At 37.0% G+C, this 24891-nt stretch overlaps 1 protein-coding gene across 1 annotated transcript in view; it reads right to left on the reverse strand.

Moving 5' to 3' along the window:
* Positions 1 to 929: 929 nt before the first annotated feature.
* ANXA10 (annexin A10) overlaps positions 930 to 24891 on the reverse strand; it is a 194301-nt gene continuing 170339 nt past the window's right edge. The window contains exons 2-12 of the mRNA XM_034064426.1: positions 16211 to 16295; positions 13470 to 13564; positions 9360 to 9473; positions 7968 to 8058; positions 7285 to 7364; positions 5793 to 5846; positions 5591 to 5684; positions 4199 to 4294; positions 3440 to 3498; positions 1934 to 2056; positions 930 to 1026 (exon numbers count right to left, since the gene is read on the reverse strand). Coding sequence (XP_033920317.1) covers positions 958 to 1026; positions 1934 to 2056; positions 3440 to 3498; positions 4199 to 4294; positions 5591 to 5684; positions 5793 to 5846; positions 7285 to 7364; positions 7968 to 8058; positions 9360 to 9473; positions 13470 to 13564; positions 16211 to 16295 — 960 coding nt within the window. The 3' untranslated portion in view covers positions 930 to 957. The remainder of the gene's footprint in view (positions 1027 to 1933; positions 2057 to 3439; positions 3499 to 4198; positions 4295 to 5590; positions 5685 to 5792; positions 5847 to 7284; positions 7365 to 7967; positions 8059 to 9359; positions 9474 to 13469; positions 13565 to 16210; positions 16296 to 24891) is intronic.

The following is a 24891-nucleotide window of genomic DNA, read 5'->3' on the forward strand; positions in this document are numbered from 1 at the left end:
AACCCTGAGGTGTGCATACTGTGGAGGAGCTATCCCCATGCACCTCAGTGCTGAATAAAAGCATACCTACTTTACAACTTTAACTAGTTATGGAGACTATCCACGCATCACTCTCTTCTCCACACTGAACAATCTCATTTGGAGCTGTGTTACCTATTACTATTTGGCTCTTTAATTGTACCATCTGGGGCATCTTGGAAATATCTCAGTGCTCTGAAGGTTAATATTCAGTTAATTATTAAAACGAGAGAAATGCAAATGGAGTTCAAATGTTTAATCTTCCTAGAATTTTCTCAAAGCTGTATAATGCTTCCTCTTCCAGGGGTTTCCAGAGTGTGGCACTAAATAATGAATTGTTTGGCATACTTGATTTCAATATTTTCTTTCGTTGCAAATGGAAAGAAGGGAGTGTTAGTAAGTATGTGAATACAGAAGCACTCTCAATAGAATGGGGTAGATTTTTAGTTTGGTAGTAACTAAATATTTAAGAGCATAAACCATGAAGTATAAGAAGCGTGAAAGAACTTACTTAAAGGGAGAAATTGTGCTGCTAAAAGTAAGTAAAACAAAGCTTTTTTTATCTCCAGTGTGGAAATGAGTAGATTCTTCCAGAAACTATTGTCATATAAAGTTTGGGAAGTTGTGAGACTAAATGATAAACATACACTTACATGCAGTTATTTTACTTTTTGCTTCATTAATTTACATTAATCATAGGAACAGAATTATTCATTAGAACCAGAGATAACAATCATGTTCCTGTCAACAGTTTTTCCTATCTCAAGAAAGATCTAATATTAGCAAATGTATAGCAGTGATTTTTCTGTTTAAAAAAATCAGAACTACTCTGTTCTCATTTTTTAGAAACAGAATAGGTATCTCTTATAGTTAGTGTGTTATGTATAGCTTCAGTTTCTATTTAGAATAGATTTATACAGTCTTCAGAGTTCATCTTCTTTAGTAATCTTCAGCATCACCAGCACATACGGCAAGTAAAGCACTCTCATAATGCCCTGAAGCAAAATGCTGCAAGAAAAAAAGAAAGAACATTTCTGTATGTTTTCTTAATTTTCTTTCTCTTGGTGTGTGACAAGGACTAGACTGATGATGTGAGGTTTTGTAAAATACGGCACTGTTTTCCCAAGAATTCCAGGCTAAGATTCTTTTAATTTCACATACCGTGGGCTTCGTCTGCTTGGCCACCTAGAGGCGTTCTGCCTCTGAAAGGTAGGAGCATATCTGTTTGGCACTTCTTGAGTTCAATACCAAAAGATCACAAGCAATTTCTTAGAGTTACTGCATGCTTACAGTTGGACTAGAGCAACATAAAAAAGGTAAAATGTCTTAGCAAGGGTCGTTTTTGTACAATTAAACAGTGTCATAGCAAGAGTACAAGAGTAATAATTCTTCTAAAGATTGAGACTACATAAATGCAGATTTTTATCTCAGTTTTGCACAAAAATGGTATCAGCCAAACTTTTCCAGACTGTGTGAAAGAAGGTGGTACCAAGTAGTGTAGAAACTATTAATGTAAACTACTCCTCACCATATACTCTCCCATCCTGTTTGTATCCTCCTCTTGCCATTGGCAAGGGACAAAATCACACAGAATGAGAGTGAGTTGAGAATTCACTGTTCCCTGATTGAAGTCGGCTTCAGGCACGGAGAGGATGGGTGACATGGTTTAGTGTGAGGTGTCCCTCCCCATGGCAGGGGGTTGGAACTAGATGGTCTTAAGGTCCTTTCCAACCCTAACTATTCTATGATTCTAAGATATACGATTGTTTTTACATATTGCTCTTTTTTTTTTAAATTTTGTTGTTGTAATCTGAGTGACTGAAGGGAGATTAACCCTCTGTATTTTTGTGGTAGGGCTTGACACAGCCTGTGTGGTGCCATTGCTGAATATAGGCAAAAGTGTGTAGAAACTTACTTTAATATCATGGAAGAGTGATTTCCCATATCTCTCTTTGTATCGTTGTCTTATGGTCATCAGGTCAATCTCACTCCTGGCAATAAGAATCCTTATAACTGTTTTATTGTGAAACCCAAAATCCTAGAAAGAAAAGAAGATGAGAGCATACTTGGCAATTGGACAATATGTATTTGCCTATCTATATATGTCCATATTAATAGCTAATACGTAAGCCAGTTAGTTAGGCTATCCATAAAGTGATCCAAGAAAGAGTCTAAGCATTCAAAGGTTTTATCCTACAGAGTTTTCACATGCTGAAATAATATAATGCATGTTACTGGATAACAGAGATTCACCACATATCAGTGTTTTGACCATGAATTAAAACTTTTGAATAGAAACACCTGATGAATTGTTGTCAGTAGTCTTAGGTACTTTGTAGGCAGCTGTTGTGACTGTCGTTGTGCAGTCCATTCAAACTATACTGAAGCCGGTAATCTAGCTCACAACTGCTGCCAAATGTGAATGCAGAGACTTTAAACCACTGATTTAAAAATTACATGGCTTGTATTCAGCTATGTATAAACTGTGTCCAAATAAGTTTTCATAGTGTAACTGTGGAAAATGGGGACATCTAGTGACAATAAAAGTCATAAGAACAGATTCAGGGTTTGGGCAACTGACGAACGGTTTGGATCGTTAAAGCTAAATCATTTTATCAACAGCCATTGATTCTGAAATCTTGTTCTCAAAAAAAAAAAAAGAAAAAAAGAGTTGTGTTAAAAAGCTATATATAGAGAATTTAATACATGCTTGATGTTTATATTAAATCTTTATGGCCCATACACTTAAAAGATTAGCCTTCACAGAGTATACTTTAATTTTACATAAAATAATGCCTCATAATTTTCACTAGTGAGTAAGAAAAAAAAAACAAAACACAACAACAAAAAAAAAGAAAATGTCTTCCGTGGTCTTTAATAAGAATTTGTAGGTGTTTCTTTGCATTTACCCACATTTCTTCTTCTCTCTTATTTGTTTTAGTATGTTAGCATGTACACACAAAAAGAACCTGTATATATACCTTGAGTCCCAGAAGATAGTATGACCAGTTTTGTTTATGTAACATTAATTTATGATTTGATTTTTAGTGATACTTTTGAAAACTAGAGACAAAAATTGCATAGTAATAAAAATGCACATTGAGTTCTGCACAGCAGGGGGAGATAAAATCCATAGAAAAGAAAGGTTTTCGAGTCAAAAAAAAAAAAAAAGAGGACAAAGTTACCAGACAGGCACCTTTTTAAGGAATCTAAATATTTAAACTTCTGTTGTTACTGTTACATTCTAACTGTTGTTTAGGCACTGCTGCTTTGAAATTTATGTGTGCAACAATAGTTTTAAAGCACACAATCACACCTTAAAGATTGATTGGTCTGATGTATGAGTTCTTAAGAATAATCAACCAGACATAAAGATAGGGAAGCTAATTTGTGTGATAGGTGAAGAAGAAAGACTACTTACATGAATTGCATTATGAAGCCTGTAAGCAAAGTAGGCAGGCTTGTCACGAGCACAGAGAACTAGGAGAGAAGAGTTGCAACAAGTAAACATGAGATTATTATAAAACAATTTCTGTTTGCTTTGGGCATTTATGATGTCTTGTCCAGAGATATTCTGTAATTCCTGGAAAACTTGGGGAAAAAGAAAATCATACTTTATTCTAGTTCATTAATAATAGTCAGTACACAGCTAGGTAGGGTTGTCCATGATCCACCTTAAAATCATTTACCTGTCTTCACAAACATAACTACATTTATAATTTTAAAACTCTGGTATTTATTTTGGGTGGGTGCCCATTGCTGTTGCATCAAGTGACTTACTAAGTATCAGTGAATATACTCACATGATTTCTTTGTAGAAATGTTGTCATTATTCTGTAAATGGAAATCAAAGGTACATAAAGCTTGGAACTTTTTTACATGCCACTGAAGTCCTGAAAACTTTGCCAGTTATTTAATGTGTAGATTCAGTTGGTTATGCACTTATGATCAGTCACACAGAATTTGTAATCAAATAACAGATACCAGTTCTGCTCAGTCCTTTCGTGAACATGGAAAAGTAGTTCACATATTCCTTTCTAATGATCTCTGGAAATCCAGTTACACAATATAGGAGAGTAAAGCGAATAAAAAGATCAGAAAAAATATATTTAATACATTATAGATACCATATTAGATTTTAAGAGATTATTGCTGGTGTAAAATAATATTTTTACATTACCTATTGCAACCAGTAATTCTTGAAAGTATCCATCATAACATTCATTAATGGCATCTACGATGTCTTGCCCAGAGATACTTTGGAACTCCTGGAAAACTTGGTGGGAAAGAAAAAAATGTTGCTTTATTCTAGTTTATTAGTAATGATCAACTTGCTTTTGTTTTCATTCTTACCCCTGGTACTATAACTATGGAGTTATTTCCCCCCCCCCACCCCCATTTATTCTCAGTATTTCATTAGGCTTATATTCCCCAGGTGAGGCAATCTAAATTAATAGCCTGAAACCCGCCTTCCAGGACATTCTCTCTCTGGGTTCTCCAGTATGCAAAAATGAATGCGTGCCAAAGCCTCTGTTTCTCTGGGGGCTTTAATAAATTCTCTATCTAGCAGCCTCTGTTTATGAAACTTGTAAGAGTGTCATGTCATTAAGACAACTTCCTTGCTCAGGTTGGCTAAAATTGGTACAATGCAGGTATCCAGACACACAAACACACAGGGCTTGCTTTCTCCTTTAGGAAAGGGGGAAAATTTTCAACTCACTGTTTACTAGAAAACTTAGGGAGGATTATGTTACATGCAGAGCCCTCAAATCACTGTTGCAGAAAGAGAGCAGATTGTGATAGAAGAATTAAGTTGTTGATCCATGACGGCAAAGTAGTTCTAAGCTACTTTTAGAAGTTGACATAAGAAATAGATCTGGCTGCATAGTGAGAACCAGACTATCTTTCCACTGCAGAGCAAAAGACTTTTTGCCACCAACCAGATAAAACAGGTTTCTTTTCTACAGCGGATGATCTGGATGATCTCACATAAATTTCTTGCAATCTGTAATTATGTCTAATTACTTATTTTAAATAAAAATGTTCCATTATGGTTCTGTTTCTGTGTGTATGTTTGTTACAAGAGAGCAGATGTGGACCCTGAAGTGCTCCCATCAGAAACTTCTTTGAAACTTCCAGGGAAAAGCTATGACACAGTAATGTGTTTTCACATACAGATATTTGTTGAAAATACTCCAACTGCTTCTCCCAAGTTTTCCTTCATAACAGAGTTACTTATGAAGAACATAATTAGGAAAAATTTGCCTCATTGTGCTGTGTGTAAACTCAGCGCAGGCATAATGTATGCTTTTCTTTGGTCATGCATTCTTCTCTCTGTTACTGGGCATCCCGATGTCTGTCCTATCTACAGATGTCTGTAGTCATCAGGCTGAGTTTCAAAATTTTGCATTACTTCCAAAATGCCATTAGTATCAGTGGGAGTTTGGGAATTCCAACAGTTCGCACTTAGGTTTCAGGCTAATACCCTGCTGCACACTGAGCTTCTTAGTGTATAAACCATGGTTTTACTAGAAAGTGAGATTTTGTTCAAACAGCTGAACTGCTGGATTACCCATCCACAACTGCTGGTAACTCTTGTTGCAGAGAATCATTTGCAGCATGTTTTTATGTTCGCCTGTTTTTCGCTGACATGCTTCCCATAGAATCTAACATATCAGAAAAAGGAAAAAAAAATGCAGATTTTAAGTAAGTCCTACATCACTTTTCAGCATTCATATTTTTTTTTTTTATTTTTGAGAGGAGCACATGTTTACCATTGCATCCTGAGCAGCTGTAGAAGGATCTGCATAACCTTCCATCCTTGTTCCCTGGGGGGAAAAAAGATACACATATGGGCTTTTAGATTGGATCAGTATATTCAGTGGTTGAATTTGCAACTATAGAAAATACCTTCAAGTTGTTGTGTTGTATCTTCACTTCCTCCAAAAAAAGGAACTCTGGAATAACCCATGGTCTTGTGAGTAGAAGAAATGGAGGAAGTGGGTAAGCCTACCCCTTTTTTAGTCCCATTTTAAATCAGCTTTTACTTCACCACCCCCATCCCATCACCATTTCCAGTATTATTGATGTTACATTGTTTACTGTAATATGTAACTGTGAGGGGAAAACAAGGGTAAGAGTAACATTTGCCATTCACTGCTTATTTCTTATCAGTATTGCCCCAGACCTCTTTATCAATATTTGTGCTTTAAGAAAATAAGGACTAATAATGTAGTCCCAGATAATTTATTTTAAATTTGTTCCTTTGATGGATAAAGTGTCTCATTCATTTAACATTGATGAGAGGTTAGGTTGCTTAACCTGTAGCTCTTCATTTAAGCAGGGATCGATTTTCATTATTAGAGGGAAAAAAACATCCAGCATTAGAAAAAAAATACTTCCTGTTTATAGCTTCTACATTTGAAACATTTGCTCTTTATCTCTGTATCTCAATGAAGTCTGCTGCTATTTCAGGTCTTACAAGAATGTTTTCCCCAGACACACATATATAAAAATACAGATACGTCTTATATATGCTGTATTGATGTATGTACAGCATATATATTATGCTATACCTTGTGTATACTGTTATCTTCTGGCAGGTTTTTTTGTCATTATTTGTTACTTTTGTTTAAAAAGGACTTTTAATATAATGAGCACAGTGACTACAGTGAGAATGTGAACTCTATCTGACAAAGGTGACCAACACTGTAGTATAAAACTCCAAGTTGATAACTGCTAGAGTTGATGTGAGGTAGTGAGAATTTGCCTGCATGCAAAAGTATTGTGATTTAGCATATGCAGTAGCACAAAGAACATAATGTTTTAAATAGAGAACTATTTAATGCTTTCTTTCATAGTCAAATGTGTATATATCTCCTTTTTTACATAATGCCTAGGCTGAATTATGAACTGTATATCCTAACAATGGAGAAAAGAGATCTTTAAAAATGAAAAGCTCATTTGTACATGCACACACAGGCTACTTTTGAGATGAGACAGGTTGAGCAGAGGGCCAGCAGTTGAATAGCCAGGGACTTACTCAATAAAATAGCCTGTTGACCTTTGCCTCCCTCTGAAAGCAAAAGTCAAAGTAGATGAAGGAATTCAAGTTCTTCTTTTGCTTTCCACTCTTTTGTTCAAAAGCATAGCCCTATTGAACTAGCTGTAACCACAGTCACCTTAAAATTTAAGACTTCTTAAATATTATCAAAAGTTATTCTGAGTTTTTTAGAAATGCAAGTATATTACTTGTTCTTACGCTACCTGAGCAAGGTTCATGAGTGTATCTCTGAAGTGGCCTGAAGTCTCAGAATCGATATCTTGTTGAAGATCATTATTGTATTCTAGGGTAAATAAAAAAACATATCTAAATCACAAACGAACGTATTCTGAATAGCACTAATCTAGCAAACAAAGGAAAAATAAATAGGGTGCAAATACTTGTCCATTTTCTGTGGTGATTGTTCCACAGTAACCCAGAGCAGGTTCTACATGGAGCTAGGTCTGTCTGGGCCCTGCCAGGTGCTTCTGCCTGCTGGGGGGCCTTAGCCTGTGCACTGCCTCACCTCTCCACCCACCCATGGATGCTGTGTGGTGGCAGGATACTCAAATGTCTCATCAAGGCAGATGAGTGAGCATCCAGCCTGAGTAAGGACTTCTGGAAGGAAAACAGCTACTGTACTTTTTTTGAATAAAGTATGCAGAAGTCTTGAAAAGCCCCAAATGTGTCGAGTATTTCAAATGTCGTAGGCAGCAATACATCTCAAAATACTGTGGTGTATTTTCAAATTAAAACATTCTGCTCCAGCCTTCTGAATATAGTTATAGGGGGAAGGGAGCAAGTTAGTACTGAGAAATCATTTTTGTAGTTTAGTTCCTTCATATGTGCTAATACTTTGGGAGAACACATAGTATAGTTGCTACTTTGCACTTGTAAAACACTTTACGCATTAAGTAGGCTTCTTTCATCTGGAAGATCTCCATATTTGTTCTTGAGGCTAATATATCAATTAGGCATTTTTCTTCTGTGTCTACTCCCTGTGTGGAAAGAATTAAGTATGAAAAGTTGTTAGTAGAAACCACAGCTTTTAGAAAACAGCAGTACTGTGCTTATCAGAATTAACAAAAGAATGAAAAGCAGTTTCTGTTGGAGAAAAGGAGAGTGTACTTTTTGCATAGTCTACCTGTTTAAATAGAAAATTACTTCAGATGAATAATAGAGCCCTGTGTTTCAAATATATTCACACTTGATCTGAATTTCATTATGTACATTAACAAGAGGGGAATGAAGCAAGACTGGTGTTGACAGAAACATAATGGGCAGAATTTCAGAGTTTTAGTAAGAATTTGAAAGAAATCAGAGGCAAAGATTGAGTATATATCCCCAGCAAGCAAGTGTTCAGGCAATCTGAAGTAGATATGAGCACAGCTGTTACATTTTGCTGCTTTTTTTTCTTTTTTTTTAAATTTTTATTTATTTAGGAATATTAATGGACTCTAATGTCTACTGCAGAACTTGTTATTTAAGGTAAGCAGTATGGTCATGTATGCAGAGTTGCAAATCACTGTATTTTCTCACAGAATTTGAGTTAATTTTATAAGCTTGAACTGACACAAGATATGCTGCTTCTGATATGCACAAGTGTGGTGTTGGTGAGTATTCTGCATTTAGGATAATGGGGAGAACATGACATTGGGCCTGAGCCTGGAGACACACATGGCCTGTTTTTCACTTTGCCTGTATAAATCCAGGCCAAGATAGAAAGTTAAAATCAAAATAAGAAAGTTTAAATTTGAGCTACATTTAGAAAAAATATAACTTTAGCAATCTTGTCAATAGTTTTAACAAAAATTATGCCTGCAGTGCTACAAGTGATATTTCACAATTCTTTAGTGCCAACCACAATTAAAAATGAAGCAGTAGTTCTAAAAAATGCGTTGGTTTAAGTGTCTGAAGGACAAGAAAAAAACCTGTTTATATTTTTTTCTTTTTTTGAGGTGTTTCTCCAATTAATTTTGTTTGTGACATACATACATGATTGCAGGATCAGGGCCTTTTCCATGTATAAATATTTCTTCAGTTACTGAGTTTACCATGGGTATTAAATGGGTTGTATTTATTACATGACAAGGGTATTGTTGATGATGGTTTTAGCATATCATTGAATAAACTTCATATAGCACTGTATTTCTGATGACCTAGAGTACTATGTAGTGTACACTATCCAGTGTATTCCAGCTGTTTATCAACTGTTCGAATGTAAAAAAAAAATCAATTTAACATGCTCAGGGCTGTAATTAGTGACTGAGACTTAAGAAATGCTGAATTAGACAGGTACCTTCAAGGCATGCCAGAGCTCGTGGGCATCATAGGAAGCAGGCGGATACATCAAGCCAACCATGACTTCTTTCAAGTGATGAGAGAGATTCTGCTTTAGGTCCGTTATCAGATCCTTAAAAATAAATAGGAAAGGCATAGACAGGATTATTTCAGTAGTCACACTTGATTAGGACAACTGTAAAAATGTATTTATAATTTTCTTTGCAAATGAATAAAGATGAACTATTGAAGATTAAGTCTGGCTAAAATTAAGTAAGAAAAATATTCTTTTAAATAGTACCTGCCTCTTCTAATAGTCTGGATGAGGTGACGATAGATACACAAGCAGGCAGACCATATAGGATTGTTGATTTTTGGTTCATTAGAAGACAGAAGAAAATTCAGGGCTTTAAGTGCTACTACTACTTAAAGGCTTATCAGCTTGAATACCATTGCAAAGCATCTGCAGCTCCCTTGGCGCATTCCCTGTGTGAATCTGTGGGAGCAAAGCACCTTTGGAATTCAAATCCCATGAACACAGGCAGTTTCTTGTGCCTTTTTCAGTGTTGCCTACTATGTGAATAATTTAAATCACCCACATTGCTTCTAATACATAAAAATACCTGCTTTGGGTTACTGGTTATGTGCTGCAGTTTGAGTGTATATTACACTCAAAGTGAATTCACAACTTTTGACAGATGCTGAATTAATAAAAAGGAACCCTCTTCTTCCCCCGCATGCATCTCGGTACTTGCTTGCCAGGTACCTAAGTAATGGATGGGAGTTTCCTTCTCACTCTCCCCTTTCCCAATAGCATCCTTCAAAACAGTGCAAATGCCAAAGCTTGTTAGTTACACTGTTACAGTTTCTGATTAAGAGGATACTTGTGCACTTATTTTTTTATATATCTTACATATGGTACTAGGCAGCTGTGAGATATTTTCTGACCTAAGTCTGAATTTAAAGGAGTACCAGAATCAGTTCCCACGATAGAAACTATTGTTTTCGGAGCTGCAGCTTTTTCAAGCCTGTAATTTGGTTTTGATACATATCTGAATATAATTAAATTAGTAGCTAGAGCAGCAATGCATGGGGACATATACCCATTAAAAATTGAATTGATAATGAAGAAACATACACAGTCTTCTGTGAAAGCACATTGGATACATTTGACAGCCACTAAATCACACATGAAATAGAAATTAATCCATTAAGACTTTACTCCTGACTATGTGCCTGTGGGAAAATGGATTAGTAATAGTTAAAAATTACTCCCCCAATCAGAACTAAGGGAAGTACTGAAAAATGAGAAAAGACAACTAAGTTGTCATTAGTAACATTTCCTAATCATCTCTGCTGTAGAGAGCCTGGAAGGCTAATTGTAAGAAGAAATCTTACGGCCAGTTCAGGGTTTTTCTTTCTTTTTTATATTTATTTCTACTTCTGATGTGTCACGCTTTACATTTGTCAAATGAATGAGAACAGTAGCAGCCATATTGGGCAGACTTAATTGAAATTAAGAGGGTTTAGGATAGGACTGACAGGTTTCCCATAGATGAAACTGCAAAGGCTAAAAAGTGTTACTGCCTAGCTGTGTCTTCTCTGTTGTGCAGTTTGCCACTCATAAGCTGGGACTGCCAAATGTCACATTTGCCCAATGAAGTATGTCCTGTAATATGGATTACAGCCAGTGAAATGCTATCACCAGTGTGTGTTGAAGTGCCTTCTGACGTATAAACTGCAGCAATTCAGGGCAAGACACATCCCATCCTAGAAAGCTGCTCAGCTATCCAGAAAAGAAAATACACTGTTCTACTGGTGAACAGACAAACGGTGTAACACGCTACCACATCAGCAGTTAACTGTGGAGCTTGTGAATGATCCATTTCTAGTTAACTCTAAGGCTGATGGCTGTATGGTAGTATTTCTGCAAACTCTGTCCTCACTCACACTGATGGATTCAATGGCAACCATACACTGACCTTCAAAGCATTTTCCAGTGAGCCATTAGTTTTTCAGTTTTCAGGAGAAGAAAAAGGTTGGATTTTTTTTTTTAATTTTGGCTGTCTTCTGTGAGGGGAAGGGCATGTCTGGTCAGTTTAATCAGAGCATTTTTCTTTACCTTTCCAATACAGCACTTTTCATCACTAGATTTCACAGGGATTTTACAAAATGTGTTGCTGTTGTTTTTGTCCTTATATACTTATTTTGTCCTTATATATAGCTGAGGTAACTGAGGATAATGCAGGCATTTTAACTTTCCCAAATTCATTTAGTTAGCAATAGTAGATCTAAAATAGAATGAGGATAACTATCTCTGTGTATGTTTTTTATATAGTAAATATGGGTAATTTTGTTTTGGGTTTTGTTGTTTGTTTTGGTTCTTTTTAAAAAAATAAAAGCTGTCTTTTTATGTCTTGAAAGAAGTTTATGGAAGGTGGAAGTGAGGACAGACAAGCTGGGAAGAATACAGGGACATTGTATGGAAAGCTAGGGATCAGGTCAGGAAAGCTAAGGCCTAGTTAGAATTGAGTCTGGTCAGGATGCCCTCATGCAAAGAGTTGTGATCAATGGCTCAATACCCATTAATTGACCAGTAATAACTGGTGTCCCTCAGTGGTTGGTTGATGACATCTTTGTTGATGACATGGACAGTGAGATTCAATGTGCCCTCAGCAAGTTTGCTGATGACACCAAGCTGTGTGGTTCAGTTGATATGCTGGAGGGAAGGAATGCCATCCAGAGGAACCTTGACACACTTGTGAGGTGGGCTGATGCCAACCTCATGAAGTTTAACCATGCCAAGTGCAAGGTCCTACACCTGGGTGGGAGCAATCCCAGGCACAGGTACAGGTTGGGCAGAGAAGAGATTCAGAGCAGCCCTGTGGAGAAGGACTTGGGGGTGTTGGTTGATAAGAAAATGAACATGAGATGGAAGTGTGCGCTTGCAGCCCAGAAAGCCAGCTGTATCCTGGGCTGCATCAAAAGGAACATGACCAGCAGGTCGAAGGAGGTGATCCTGCCCCTCTCTGCTCTCGTGAGACCTCACTTGGAGTATTGTGTGCAGTTCTGGTGTCCTCAACATAAAAAGGACATGGAACTGTTGGAACAAGTCCAGAGGAGGGCCACGAGGTTGATCAGGGGACTGGAGCACCTCCTGTATGAAGAGAGGCTGAGAAAGTTGGGGCTGTTCAGCCTGGAGAAGAGAAGGCTGCGTGGAGACCTCATAGCAGCCTCCCAGTATCTGAAGGGGGCCTACAAGGATGCTGGGGAGGGACTCTTCACTAGGGACTGTAGTGATAGGACAAGGGGTAATGGGTTTGAACTGAAACAGGAGAAGTTAGATATAAGGAAGCAATTCTTTACTGTGAGGGTGGTGAGGCACTGGAATGGCTTGCCCAGGGAAGCTGTGAATGCTCCATCCTTGGTGGTGCTGAAGGCCAGGTTGGACAGAGCCTTGGGTGACATGGTTTAGTGCAAGATGTCCCTGCCCATGGCAGGGGGGTTGGAAGTAGATGATCTCAAGGTCCTTTCCAACCCTATCCATTCTATGATTCTGAATTTTTTGAAACACCTTTCAGAGATTCATAAATTTAGCATTAAGCAGCTCAGGCAAGTGTTATGCTTAATGAATGGAATTACATGGTATGAGGTCTGAAGATGTTGGTGCTTGAGATGAGAATATAAACCAGTGCATCAGATACAACTACTTGTAATTGCTGGTATGGTGTTTCTCATTCGTGTTTCAATCCAAATGCAATACTACTTTACTGTGTATTCCAAAAATCTTTAAAGAAGTAATGCAGAACCTCCTAAAAGCACAGAGACAAACAAGTCTGTCCAGAAATTCTGCTTTGGTCAGTAGAGGAGAATGAACCAGGAACTGTTCATGTCCCCTTTATGTAACTTTGTGAGTGGCAAATGTACTTCTGCTGTTATATAAATGACAATATGAAACTTTCAGAGGTATCAGTAGTTAACATGAGCAAAGTTGTGTGCCAGTCTGATGGTGCCAGCCAGCTGCCTGACAGTCTTTTGGTTCCAGTGATTGACCTGAGAGAAGGGCTGAGCAACTGCATTAGATACAGGAGAGACAGAAGTAATGAAAGTACAAAGCGCTGTGTCATACCCTGCCGTACATGTCTCTATATGCCTCAGCAATCATAAGCCGCTGTGAATTGCAGCGCTGCGTGAGGATATCAATCAACACATCTTTTTCACAACCTGTAATGGAAACACAAAACAGACTCTAAATTAACAAAGTGTTGTTACATACTTATATTTGTGATTATTCATGTTTTGTTCAAGAAAATTAAAGTTATTTCTTGAAAAAACAGATAAATGGATTAATATCCTGCTGGTATTTACTAACATCAGTGATATAAGGATATAACGAAGAAATTCTTTACTGTTAGTGTGGTGAGGCACTGGAATGGGTTGTCCAGGGAGGTATTGAATGCTCCATCCCTGGCAGTGTTCAAGGCCAGGTTGGATGAAGCCTTGGGTGATATGGTTTAGTGTGAGGTGTCCCTTCCCATAGCATGGGGGTTGGAACTAGATGACATTAAGGTCCTTTCCAACCATAACTATTCTATGATTCTGTGATTCTATATTTACAGTGTTTATATACCTTTCTTTTGCTGGTGTAATGTTAGCAAAAAAGTGAAGTAGCCTGTTATTATCAGATGCATCACCATCAGTTCAATGGATTTGAAAGCATCAATAAAACAAATAGAGGTTTTCATCTATTCAGAATAAGGCACATTAGCAGAGTTTGTGGCTGAGCCTGGGAAGTCATACTTGTATGCCTTATTGATATTGAATAAATTGTTTCAGGATTAGAGATCTCTTATGGGGATGAAAAATTATGGTCAGAACATTTGAAAAACTGAAAGACACATATTTTCAAATTAACTGTATAAGTTATGAAGTTTTAAAAAAATATAATATTTTCACCCATTTCCAAGGGCATATTATTGAAGTTTACCTATGATCTTTTGCTTGATAGCTAGAGAATACTGCTGAACTTCTCTAACAAATTAGTATTTGCTGCTTATGAAAAAGAACATACTCTGAAAACCATTGTATAACTTAAAAATTTTCTTTCATCCCAAAAGTTGGCTCTTGAAAATTTCAGATGCCTGAGTATTTTAATGAAATCCAGCATAAATGGATCTCCGGGTATAAATCAATTGACTTTATCATATTTGCAGCAGAGATGAATTAGGCTGGAAAGCACGGGGATCAGCTAGCATCTGAATGGAGTACAGTAGACTCTCAAGTTTCTACTAGTCATTGTTATATAGGCATATACGTATGTGTTACAGATACACATTCTGTTCCTATTACAGCTTCTTTAGGTTTTATTATATGATCTATAACTGACAGGCTTCATTTTGACACAAATGTAATTGGGCATTGAATATATATGTATTTTTTAAGCTGGCAGAGGAAGTCTCTATTTGCTCATTATGCAGCAGGTTGAGTTCTCTTTCTTCTGGATCATCTAGCCACAATTACATCAGCTTTTTAGTAAGACTTGATTTAACATCAGTCTGATTCATTTCCGTCAGTCTCACAAAATGGAAGTATTGCTGCAACCGTACAAAGGATTTCTTACTACGTGTTTTAGAAAAGAATGATCACTAGGAATCTGTATAGTTTATATCATCTCTACAGTAAAAGACAAGAATAATTCAGGAAAGATTTAAAAGCCTAAATAACTTTATTGTTTTGTGTAGTACCAGTGGTATCAGTGGGACAGTATGTGACTGAACATTCTCAAAAGAATGAATGTCATGTGCAAGATTCAGGATCAGGTTGTCAGTTCCTGTAAAGGCTATAGAGACTTGAACTTCTCTGAAGCTGAACTTTTTATTTTGCCTGGGGTCCTTTAAATTATAGCATTGTTCCAAGGACTTTGTTAGGTAAATGAAAAGTGAGGTTAACGTGCATGTATTCACAGTATTAAATGAAGACAATCATTTCTGCATTGTCATGTAAGCGGAATGGCATTTAAAGTACTGTTTGAAGTTTAGCAAAATGTTTAAAACTTTTCATCTGTAGCCAACTTAATCAGAAAGATACTTCAGATTCCCCTTGATCAATAATTCTCATTGTGCTTCATTTGACTTTAAGTCTGAGTCCTTACATTTCCATTAAAGAAACTGAGAACAGAGTGCAAGATTTGGTGCTGTACAACCTCGTGAAAACCCCAAGGGATATAAAAATTCTGATACAGAAACCAATTTTAATGTGAAGAAAATGTTTCAGGTAGTAAAAAAAAAAAAGAAATCAATATTCCGACCCTCAGCAATACCAACAGTGTTCAGCAGGAAAACACAAAGATCTAAAAAGAGAACAATGCTTTGCTGAACAATTTTTTTTGCTTGGTATGTAGACTGAAAGCAAAAATTACTCCTGAGTGAAATATAATACTGTAACTTTCTACTCCATTTATTTTTATTTCTTGGTGACTGATTAAAAGACTTAACAGTCTCTGGTAATAATTAATTATTGAAGTTACAATTACAAATCTTTCCTTTTTTTTGGCCTTCACTGTACTGACATAACACATAATTCTGTTTTCTTTTTCTTATTTTCCCAAGCAAAGCATTTATTACTGTGAGTGTTTGTACAGATTTTAGTTTAATCTTAATCACCTCTTAATTTCTGTAAATGAAAATACGTTATTTGTTCGGACATCACCAGTATCTTATTGTGACCTTGAAGAATCAACAGATATTTGGTGACATTTTTAATTTTATGAACTTTTATTTTGCCTAGTGCTTTTTACTTTCTGAGAACTTTCTAACACCCCCGTCCCCCCAACACCACCAACAAAATGTTAGGATTAGTCATGATACTCACTGATTCCCTGTAGGGCTCCTCCTAGCAACTGGGCATCCATAACAGGGTTAAAATTTGGAGCAGGAAAAATGGTTCCTTGTGTCAGCTAAAGGAGAAAGCAGCCTTTAACTAAGGTGTTTTACATCTGTAACACTTCATATGTGATTCTGTTGAAAACCAACAATCATAACATTAAATTGTCTTTGCTTCATGGGGAACAGGACGCAGAAATTTTTGAATTTATGAAACAGAACCTAAACTTGTAGTAAGTCCTGGAAAGACAGACGATATTTGAGGAAGTCACCCCTAGCATGAGTTAGGCATGAAAAAAACCCCCAAACTAATTCTAAATAACTTTTTGCATTAAAATGTAATCATATTTTTGTTCCTCTCTTCCAGCCTTTTCCTGAAAATTGTATTTTATCTTTCAAAGTTAATCCATGATTTTCCTGACAGTCTTCAATATCTATTTCTCATGGTATTTCTAATTTGAAAGGACTAGTGAGAAAATGATGAATTGAATGTATAGGTGATTTTTAACTACATATATAATACATAATCTCTGTGTAATATGGTGTTTTTTTAAATAAATGATGTTACTGCAAAATGTCGGGTAGCTTTCTGATATTCCATGTAGAAGGCAGCATTTTTTTTCTAGTTGCTTTGTAACTCATTAAATTACAGTCAGTTCATTCTCAGTGATACTTTATTTCATTTTTAAGAAATCTGTGAATAATAAACAGAACTGATGTATTCATTTGAATAGAATCACAGGCCCACACGTATACAGAAGAAAATAACTGAGGTTGAAAGTCACTTTATATTGTCCCCTGGTTAACCTCATTAGTTCTTCTCGGAGTTCTACCTGCTTTTCCAGATGCACCAACTATAAAGATTATCTTTTATAATGACTTCTTGTCTCAGTCAGTACATGATTAAAATGACACTGTTGACATGTACATTTCAAGGAAAAATGGGATATGTTTTATAAATACAAATTAGGTATTTTATGTCTTTAAATACCTCCTAGAATAAGGACTTACAATAGTTACACTAATTAATTTATTTGCTCTCTTTATATACTCTTCAAAGCCTTTTATACGTTATGTCTTCTGTAGTAATGACATACATGTACAGATTTCGTGTATGGCCTCTAATCAAGGCTTCTCTGGCTTCCAATTTTAGCAAAGGAATTAAAAAGCACCAAGCAAGAAGTCAGTATTTTAAATTAGAATGAAAACATAATTTCTTAATATATTTGGTCATTACTTTAGAACCCCCCAAGCTAATGTAAGGGCAACAAATTGTCAGTGGCTAAGTGAGGAAAAGAACATATGGTCCGAAATTTAAGATTTTTAAAGAAGTTGCTTGAAAAAGTACTAACAAGGCAACATGCCTTTACAAAAGGAAGAAAGTACTCACTAGAAGAGAAATATTCTCCTGCCTTTTACTTATTATTTAAATACAAGGACCTACTTTTACAACTGAACATAAAATAAACAGTGCCTTTTTACTCATTAAAACAATCAGGAAAATAATGAGGAAAAAAGAATAATCTTTTGAAGATACAGAGATAAATACTGGCCATAGAGAAGACAATGAGACCATGCCAATTTTTATAGGTTGATATATGTTGTCATATCTAAAATGAATTGCAGACTCATCCTTAAGATATATGAGCCATCCCATCCTCCTTTGTCAGCGTGGGAATTGTTTCTGTACCCTGGGTTTCACTTATCACTTAGCGTATCTCTAGGGTAGGGCCCTGCAGATACTAGCCTCAGAAATTGAGATTTTGTATCCTCATGACATCGTAGTTACTGACAGTACGCATACTTCAGATCTTGCTCACCAGAATTTTCCTAGGCACATGCCATTTGCAACCGTACAGAGTAGGAGTGCTGTTTGGCTAGGTGGTATGTGGGGCTCCATTTCCTCCCCCCTGTTAGCATGTCAAATAATGCTGTTCTTAGCATTATTTGACATTATTCAGCCATCACTCTCTACAGCTCAGGAGATAGAAATGCTTGAGTTCTGTGCCTGGTGAATTGAACAAACCAGCTCAAAGCTTACTAATAAACAAAATGCCAGTGGAAAGAAGTGCTAGAAGAAACTATTAGAATGCAGAATCAAAAATATATATTGATACATGTTCTGAGTTAGGAAAAAAAAAATTGTCTTTCTTACTTATGCTCCCCAAAGTATTTGAGACAAAAATGCTCATTAGGCTTGAGGGAAAAAACAGAACAACTAAAAACCCAATACATTATCAAATATTATGTTAAGGTTTCCAAAACAGAAGACATTTTGATGGGAATAATAATAAACAATAGTAGGATGCAAATGGATGAAAGTAACAGATACGAGATTCAGAGCATTTGAGCCTTCACTTTTAAACAAAAGGTAGAAAGCAGGAGCTTATCTGGCATTCCATATGAGTGCTCTCTGAACCTGTCACAGCCGTTGCTGGTGTGAGTTCAGTGTGATTACACAGCGATAGCCTACCATTTGCTGTGTGGTGCCTTTTTTTCTGTGTCCAGTAGCAAATAATTTAAGAGTGCTGTGTTATATTTACTGTGGAAAGAAAAGCCAAGGAGATTTACTGGTAGACAGTTCAGTGGAGACAGGGATTGATTCTTGGATGCTGCAGTATTGTCTGTGCCCCTTTGAAGTAAATCCGGGGTGGACAATCTATACACCTGTCACAGAGGACAAGGCCTTAGGGCCATGGTGGCAAGTGGCACTACTGTCCTATGGTGACAGGTTGCTACACAGCAGGTGAGAAAGAAAAAATTGCTGCAGAACCAGTGCACAAACCAAGAGGTTGATTTTCTGAGCAAGTGACTACCCTACTGCCCTTGGATGTAGTTTTATGGGCAGAGCAAAAGCATGAAAGAGATGGTGTAATTTTAAGTTGTGGAGCAAGACTGAATGCTTACAATAATTTCCTGTACAATAATTACAATAATATATGAGAGATAAACTTAGAGGTTGTGGCAGGAATTTGTTTTTCAAAGATTTGCTACAGTCTTGTCATTTTAGAAACATCTGTGGTCACAACATTCTTCTGTTTGACATTCCTCAGGAAAACAAGGAAATACATCAGAACAGCAGTCATCTTGGGAAAGCTGGGGCTCTACTTCCAGGATGTATGGCCCAGGGTGCAAAATCATGTTTCCCCCCAAAATTATACAGGGTTTGCATGTCTAGGAAATGCATACATAGCAGCAGGGTTCATGACTGCACAAACTGAGGGAGCAGAGGAGTAACTGAATGAAATTACAAGAGATTGAATTTTGATCAGAGAGCAAGCAGCTACATGGGAATAGGTTGTTCCCTTCCATTATCTTTGATTAGAGGATTCCTACTGCCCTGTTTAGAAGCAGGTCATTTTTAGGGTTGATTGAACACCTGAGCATAGTTACACGTACTGCTACTTCATTCATTTCCCCTGAAGTCAGCTGTGACTGACCAAGAAGCTCCTGTAATGGAACAAGGCTCAGAGGAGCTGGGTAAGGGCAGTGTGTCCATGAAGCTCCTGGAATAATGCAGGATATGACTGACCACAGCTGTTGTGAGGAAAGCTGATTTTATCTCAACACAAAGGGGACTGGGGGTGGCCTTTGTTTTAGGTAAAACAGCTATCAAGAGTTGAGTGGATGAAGTGGTGGTGTGAATGTTTATACCTGAGTTCATTAAAAGGGTGTGAATGTCTCCTTGAGTTAACCAGACCAGCATGAGGGGAATCAATACTTGTGTGTCTCAGCCCAACACAGTGTATATACCCAAGAACTGGCAAAATAATTCGGGAGAGAGCAATGGGTTCGAGCTAGCTTTCCAGTCACTGGAGATGTCTAACACTGTAGCAGTGAGCATATCATAAAGAAAGTAATGGGGATCTCATCAGTATTACGTTTGTATTGTATTTTCAGTACATTTTGTACTTCTCTGCTAGATTGAAAATCCTGAGTAAAATCACTTATCATGAAACAAGTAAATTTGATATTCTGCAATAAAACCTCTATGAATAGAATATGTAAAAGAACCTGGTGAGAGAATATTGGACTCTTGACAGTAGGATGGCCAGGTTTGAGTCTATGGCCATTTTGTTTTCATCACACATCTTTTTCTCCCTTAAACTCGAAAAAGCATAGGGAAATTGATAGTATGATCTTGTGACTTTTCTTCCACATCCATCAAGATGGTCGCTGCAGGGATGCTAAGTCATTCTCCTATTGAGATTTTTCTTATTTAATGTTTAGTTTTAAAAATAAATTTAAGTATTCCAAATATCCACCAGAAGATGCTGAACATCAAATAAAATGTATGTGAAAGAAAAAAGTTACCTACATAGAGAGCACATAAACTTTTAAACACCCTCCAGTGAATGAAATGTCCAACTGGGTTCTGAGTAATTCAAGCAACAGCTCCCCATCGATCAGGATGAATTATTAGGAAGGCCAAAGCACTTGTACCATCACCAGATTCCAACAGCTTTGAGGCAGCAAGCACATTACAATAGCTCCTTCTGAAGATTAGTTGAAAATATTTCACAGGACCAGAGAGCATATCATAAATCAAAGTGAATAAAAGCCTGCAGAATCACTACAGCTTCCTCTGCAGAATAGAAAACATGAGGTGGCAACTGCTATGAGACAGACCATTGAGAATTACCCTGATGATCATCTCGAAAAAAAAAAAAGGGGTGGAGGTGTGTCAATGCACCCAATTCATGCTTTTATCAGAAGCCATCCTAGATGGAAACAGCATAAAAAACAGTCGTTGTGCCCAGCGAGAGCAGTAGTAAATTATGAGAAAAATCAGTATGGAGCATGTTCTGCACCTTGAGCAGTAGACTGCTATAGAATAAAGACAAAAGAATTCAGAAGAATAGGATCAGCAGAACAGTGGCTTAGGGAGGGGAAGAAAGGCTAGGATTGCACCGACATAATTCCTTCCTTTCTTAAGGAATAATTTGACAATTGAAGTCATTATTGTTTAATTGTAGTTCAGCACTTCTAGGTTATAATGTTAGAATTAAATTCCAGCATTTTGTCTAAAGACTAAGTTTCTTTGATTTATAGAAAAGCAGGCTCTTTGAAAGTTAAGCTTTTCTGATCAGAATTCTAAATGTTAATTCAGCGGTAGTCTGCTGAAATTTGCTTTATGAGTGAAAGTTTTTAATAGGAGAAAATCTCCTAAAATACCCCAATTTCTGTATATGTCCTTAGTCATTAAGCTATTCTAAGTCCCACGCATGCTTATATTAAAGAGGCTGGAACTATTTCCATTATCTGTAGGGAAGGCAGGCTCTTATTGTCTTCTGTGACCCTGGGCTTAATATATGTTTCCCTCTGTAGGAAAGTCCCATTATAATTACTTAGCTGTAACCAGCTGCTGTATACTTAATAATAAAATTCAAGGCAGAACTATCTCTCCAGACTGAAGCCAAGTATGCTCTGTGTCTGTTTTCTTCAAATAAAAGTGATTCAGAGGTTTGCTGCAGTACAAAATAACTAATTGACGTGGTTGCTGAAATACAAACTGCTAAAGTCTGAAAGATTGTGAGATTTGGTGGGAGTGTGGAAGAAAAAAACTAAGATTCATGCTCACAGCAACTTTGTGATCCTGAATTTCACACTTAAAATGAGCATTATGTTGCTGTTTGCAATGAGCAGAAATTACACTTTATGGCAAAGCAATGAAAGTTGTGTTACCAGTTGTCTTGGTAATGTCAGAGGAAGATTTAGGGGTACGATCACTGAATATAATTTCTGTACATACAGTGCTGTCCAACCCACCTACATAAGTAGAACAAAACTATGATTCAGAAGTAAACAGAAATCTGTGAAAATTGAGAAGAGCAGGAAGACATTTCTGGATCACGTAACAGTCCTAGAACTTTATCCAAGCCTCATGGTTAATGTCAGTAGAAGTCTTTTTTATTGATTTCAGGGAGCTTTGGGTCGTGCCCTTAATGAGCAAAACTCTTTTTCCTTTGCTGAATAAAGCAAGGAGAGCTTGTTGGTGGACAGGGAAGAGTCTCCACTGTGGTCAAAAGGCTGTAGCACGAGCACTTGCCATGTGAGGAGAGAACTGGACTTAGCCTAGAGAAGAGACGGCTTTGGGGAGACCCAACAGGTGCTCTGCAGTACCTCTGTGAAGAGCATCAAAGCCAGGCTTTTTACTGAGGTACATGATAAATGAAAGGCAACAGTCATAAAACAAACCAGAGAATGTTTTAGCTGGATGTGAAGAATATATTTTTTTACTGTGAGGATAACCAAGCAGTAGAAGAAGTTGTCTGAAGAATTTGTGGAGCCTCCATCCTCAGAGGTTTTATTAACAGAACTGGGCAAATCTCTACCACCTTGTTCTGAAAGCAGTGTTGAGCCTGTTTTGATAAGGAGGCTGGGCTAGATGACCTACCAGCCCTCCATTCAATCTAATAATTCTATAATTTCTTTCAAGGTAAAAAATTAACAGGAATTTTGCCAATAACATTTTTAAAATAACTAAACATTATCAAACACCTCCTGGTCTCAGTGGCACGGGATTGAGTGATCCAGAAACTTGCATTATGCTCTGGGGACCCATCCCATCTTGTAGGGTGTACACCAATTCCAGACATACACTTTGAAGAACTATGAACTTTTTGCAGGATCAGGTACAAAGCTGAACATTTGTGTCTGTGATCACTGATGCCCACTGTATGTAATGTAACTATTTGAGTTATTCTGGTAAGCATTGTGTACTTTGTCAGTATAAAACCACTATGAACTTTATGAGCAATTTACTTATGCATTTTCATTTTCCAAAAGAGAAACTAGTGAAGGTATAATGATCATAGAGCCTACGAGGTTTGACTATTAGGAGTGACAGACTTTGATAGCTGCACAGAAAATAAAATTGTTGTTTATGGATATTAAGTGAGCCTAGCTAAAATATCTGTATGGAAGCTACAGCAAGACAGTTTATCTTTGCCAGTCAGAAATTAATCATGTTAAAAAGATGTCTTTCCTAAGTGGGTTTGATTTATAATAATCTAGAGCAGATCCCATGGTAAGTGAGGTGTTCACTATTCCACCAGTTTTGGAATGTAGTTACTTCACAAGGGGATGTTAGCATCCATTGCAGTCGCAGACCTGAACTTCAAAGCATCTGGAACCAGAGTAGAGTCAGTGCAGATAGGTCATTTCAGCTCTTCCATGGTTATATAGTCATTAAAAAAAAAAAAAAGAAGAGGGAATATCTAAGTCTTGCCTTAAGGAAATTCTGTTGGTGTAAACGTATGGAACTTTGTCAGTAAAGCTCTGTTTAACACAAGATAATGGTTAAACTTAGATAATGTCCTAACTCCTTTCTTGCACAGATATCCTTCATATATCCTCATTACTAATACACTGCATGTTCCCACAGTCTTCATAATGAACCTTGTGGAAACACATGCATTCTTCTCTGGCTTTTCCCAGATCTGCATATATGTAGATATATTAATTAGATACAGTGGACAGAATACAAAAAAGTTTTCCTTCAAGTTGTCCGCGCTCACAAATATTCCTCCTCAGAAGTGCATATGTAAGCGTTTTGCTGACCAAACAATGTCCCATTCAGTTACTCAGTTTGGGTGCAAGAATGTGGATTTTGTGGATATTAGGATGTTGTGTTGTTTTGAAATATGTTGGTTTGTGATACAAGTTGTTCTGTGAGTACTGTGGCTAGTAACATCTGGTTTCTAACAGATTGTTTTGACTCTCTATTCCTACTTCCTCCAACCACAAAAGCACTTAATTTTCCCTTCTTGTTCCTTGAATAATTATCTACACTCAAAATGCATCAGGTCCTTTCCGAGTAAGCTACTGGCTAGGTAAAAGATGTGACTGAGTCCAAAGTATGCATGTACTGCTTGCCTAATTAGTGCTAGGCAAATAGAATATGTGACTGTTGAGTTTAAACTGCTGTGTTTTTTTAACTGTAAAAAGAATTTGTATTCCTCCTCACCTCCACTGAGAAGTGGTTTCAGAAAACTTAAGAAGAGATTGCCATTCCTCTGCCAAATATGATAGAAATTCACTATTAAGTTCAGTTGCTGGTAGGGGCAGATGGATGAACAAATATGCAGCCAAATTTTCTGAAGAATCACAAGGTGAATGCCTGGTATGGTCATTGAGAGAAGAATTCCACAACTTAAAAGACTTTTAATTTTGGTATCTGAATTCTAGCATCCCTCATCACAGGCACACCATTCTGCTGGAGCACTCTTTGCAAGCATAGTATTCAGTATGGCAGGACTTTTTGCATCACAAAGAAAATGTGTTTAAAGAGCAGGTGAGGAAAGTTATTTTTGAGAGCAGTTTGGCCTTTTTATGGGTTAATGTGGACCAGATGCTGTATGGGAGCATGGCGAAATGGTTTTCATACTGTCTTTCTTCTGCAGCATCCTAAAGAAAAGGATATTTAATATTTAGGAGGAAGAAAATCAACAATATTTTGCTTTTTTTCTCATAAAGTATCCAAGCACCTAAAGGTGAGGCAGATAGATCTCCAGAGGTGATTCAGGGATTCTTGACTTCAGTGATTTTAATCCTCTTTTTGACGTCAATATACCCTCATCTAAAAAAAACAGATCTTTTCCAAGAGTGGTGGTCCAGGTGGGCTCTTCATATATGTATCTATGTTTCTCCACATGTGCATTTAACTCT

Source organism: Melopsittacus undulatus, chromosome 7, assembly GCF_012275295.1.
Source record: "Melopsittacus undulatus isolate bMelUnd1 chromosome 7, bMelUnd1.mat.Z, whole genome shotgun sequence".
In the NCBI taxonomy this organism is placed as follows: domain Eukaryota; kingdom Metazoa; phylum Chordata; class Aves; order Psittaciformes; family Psittaculidae; genus Melopsittacus; species Melopsittacus undulatus.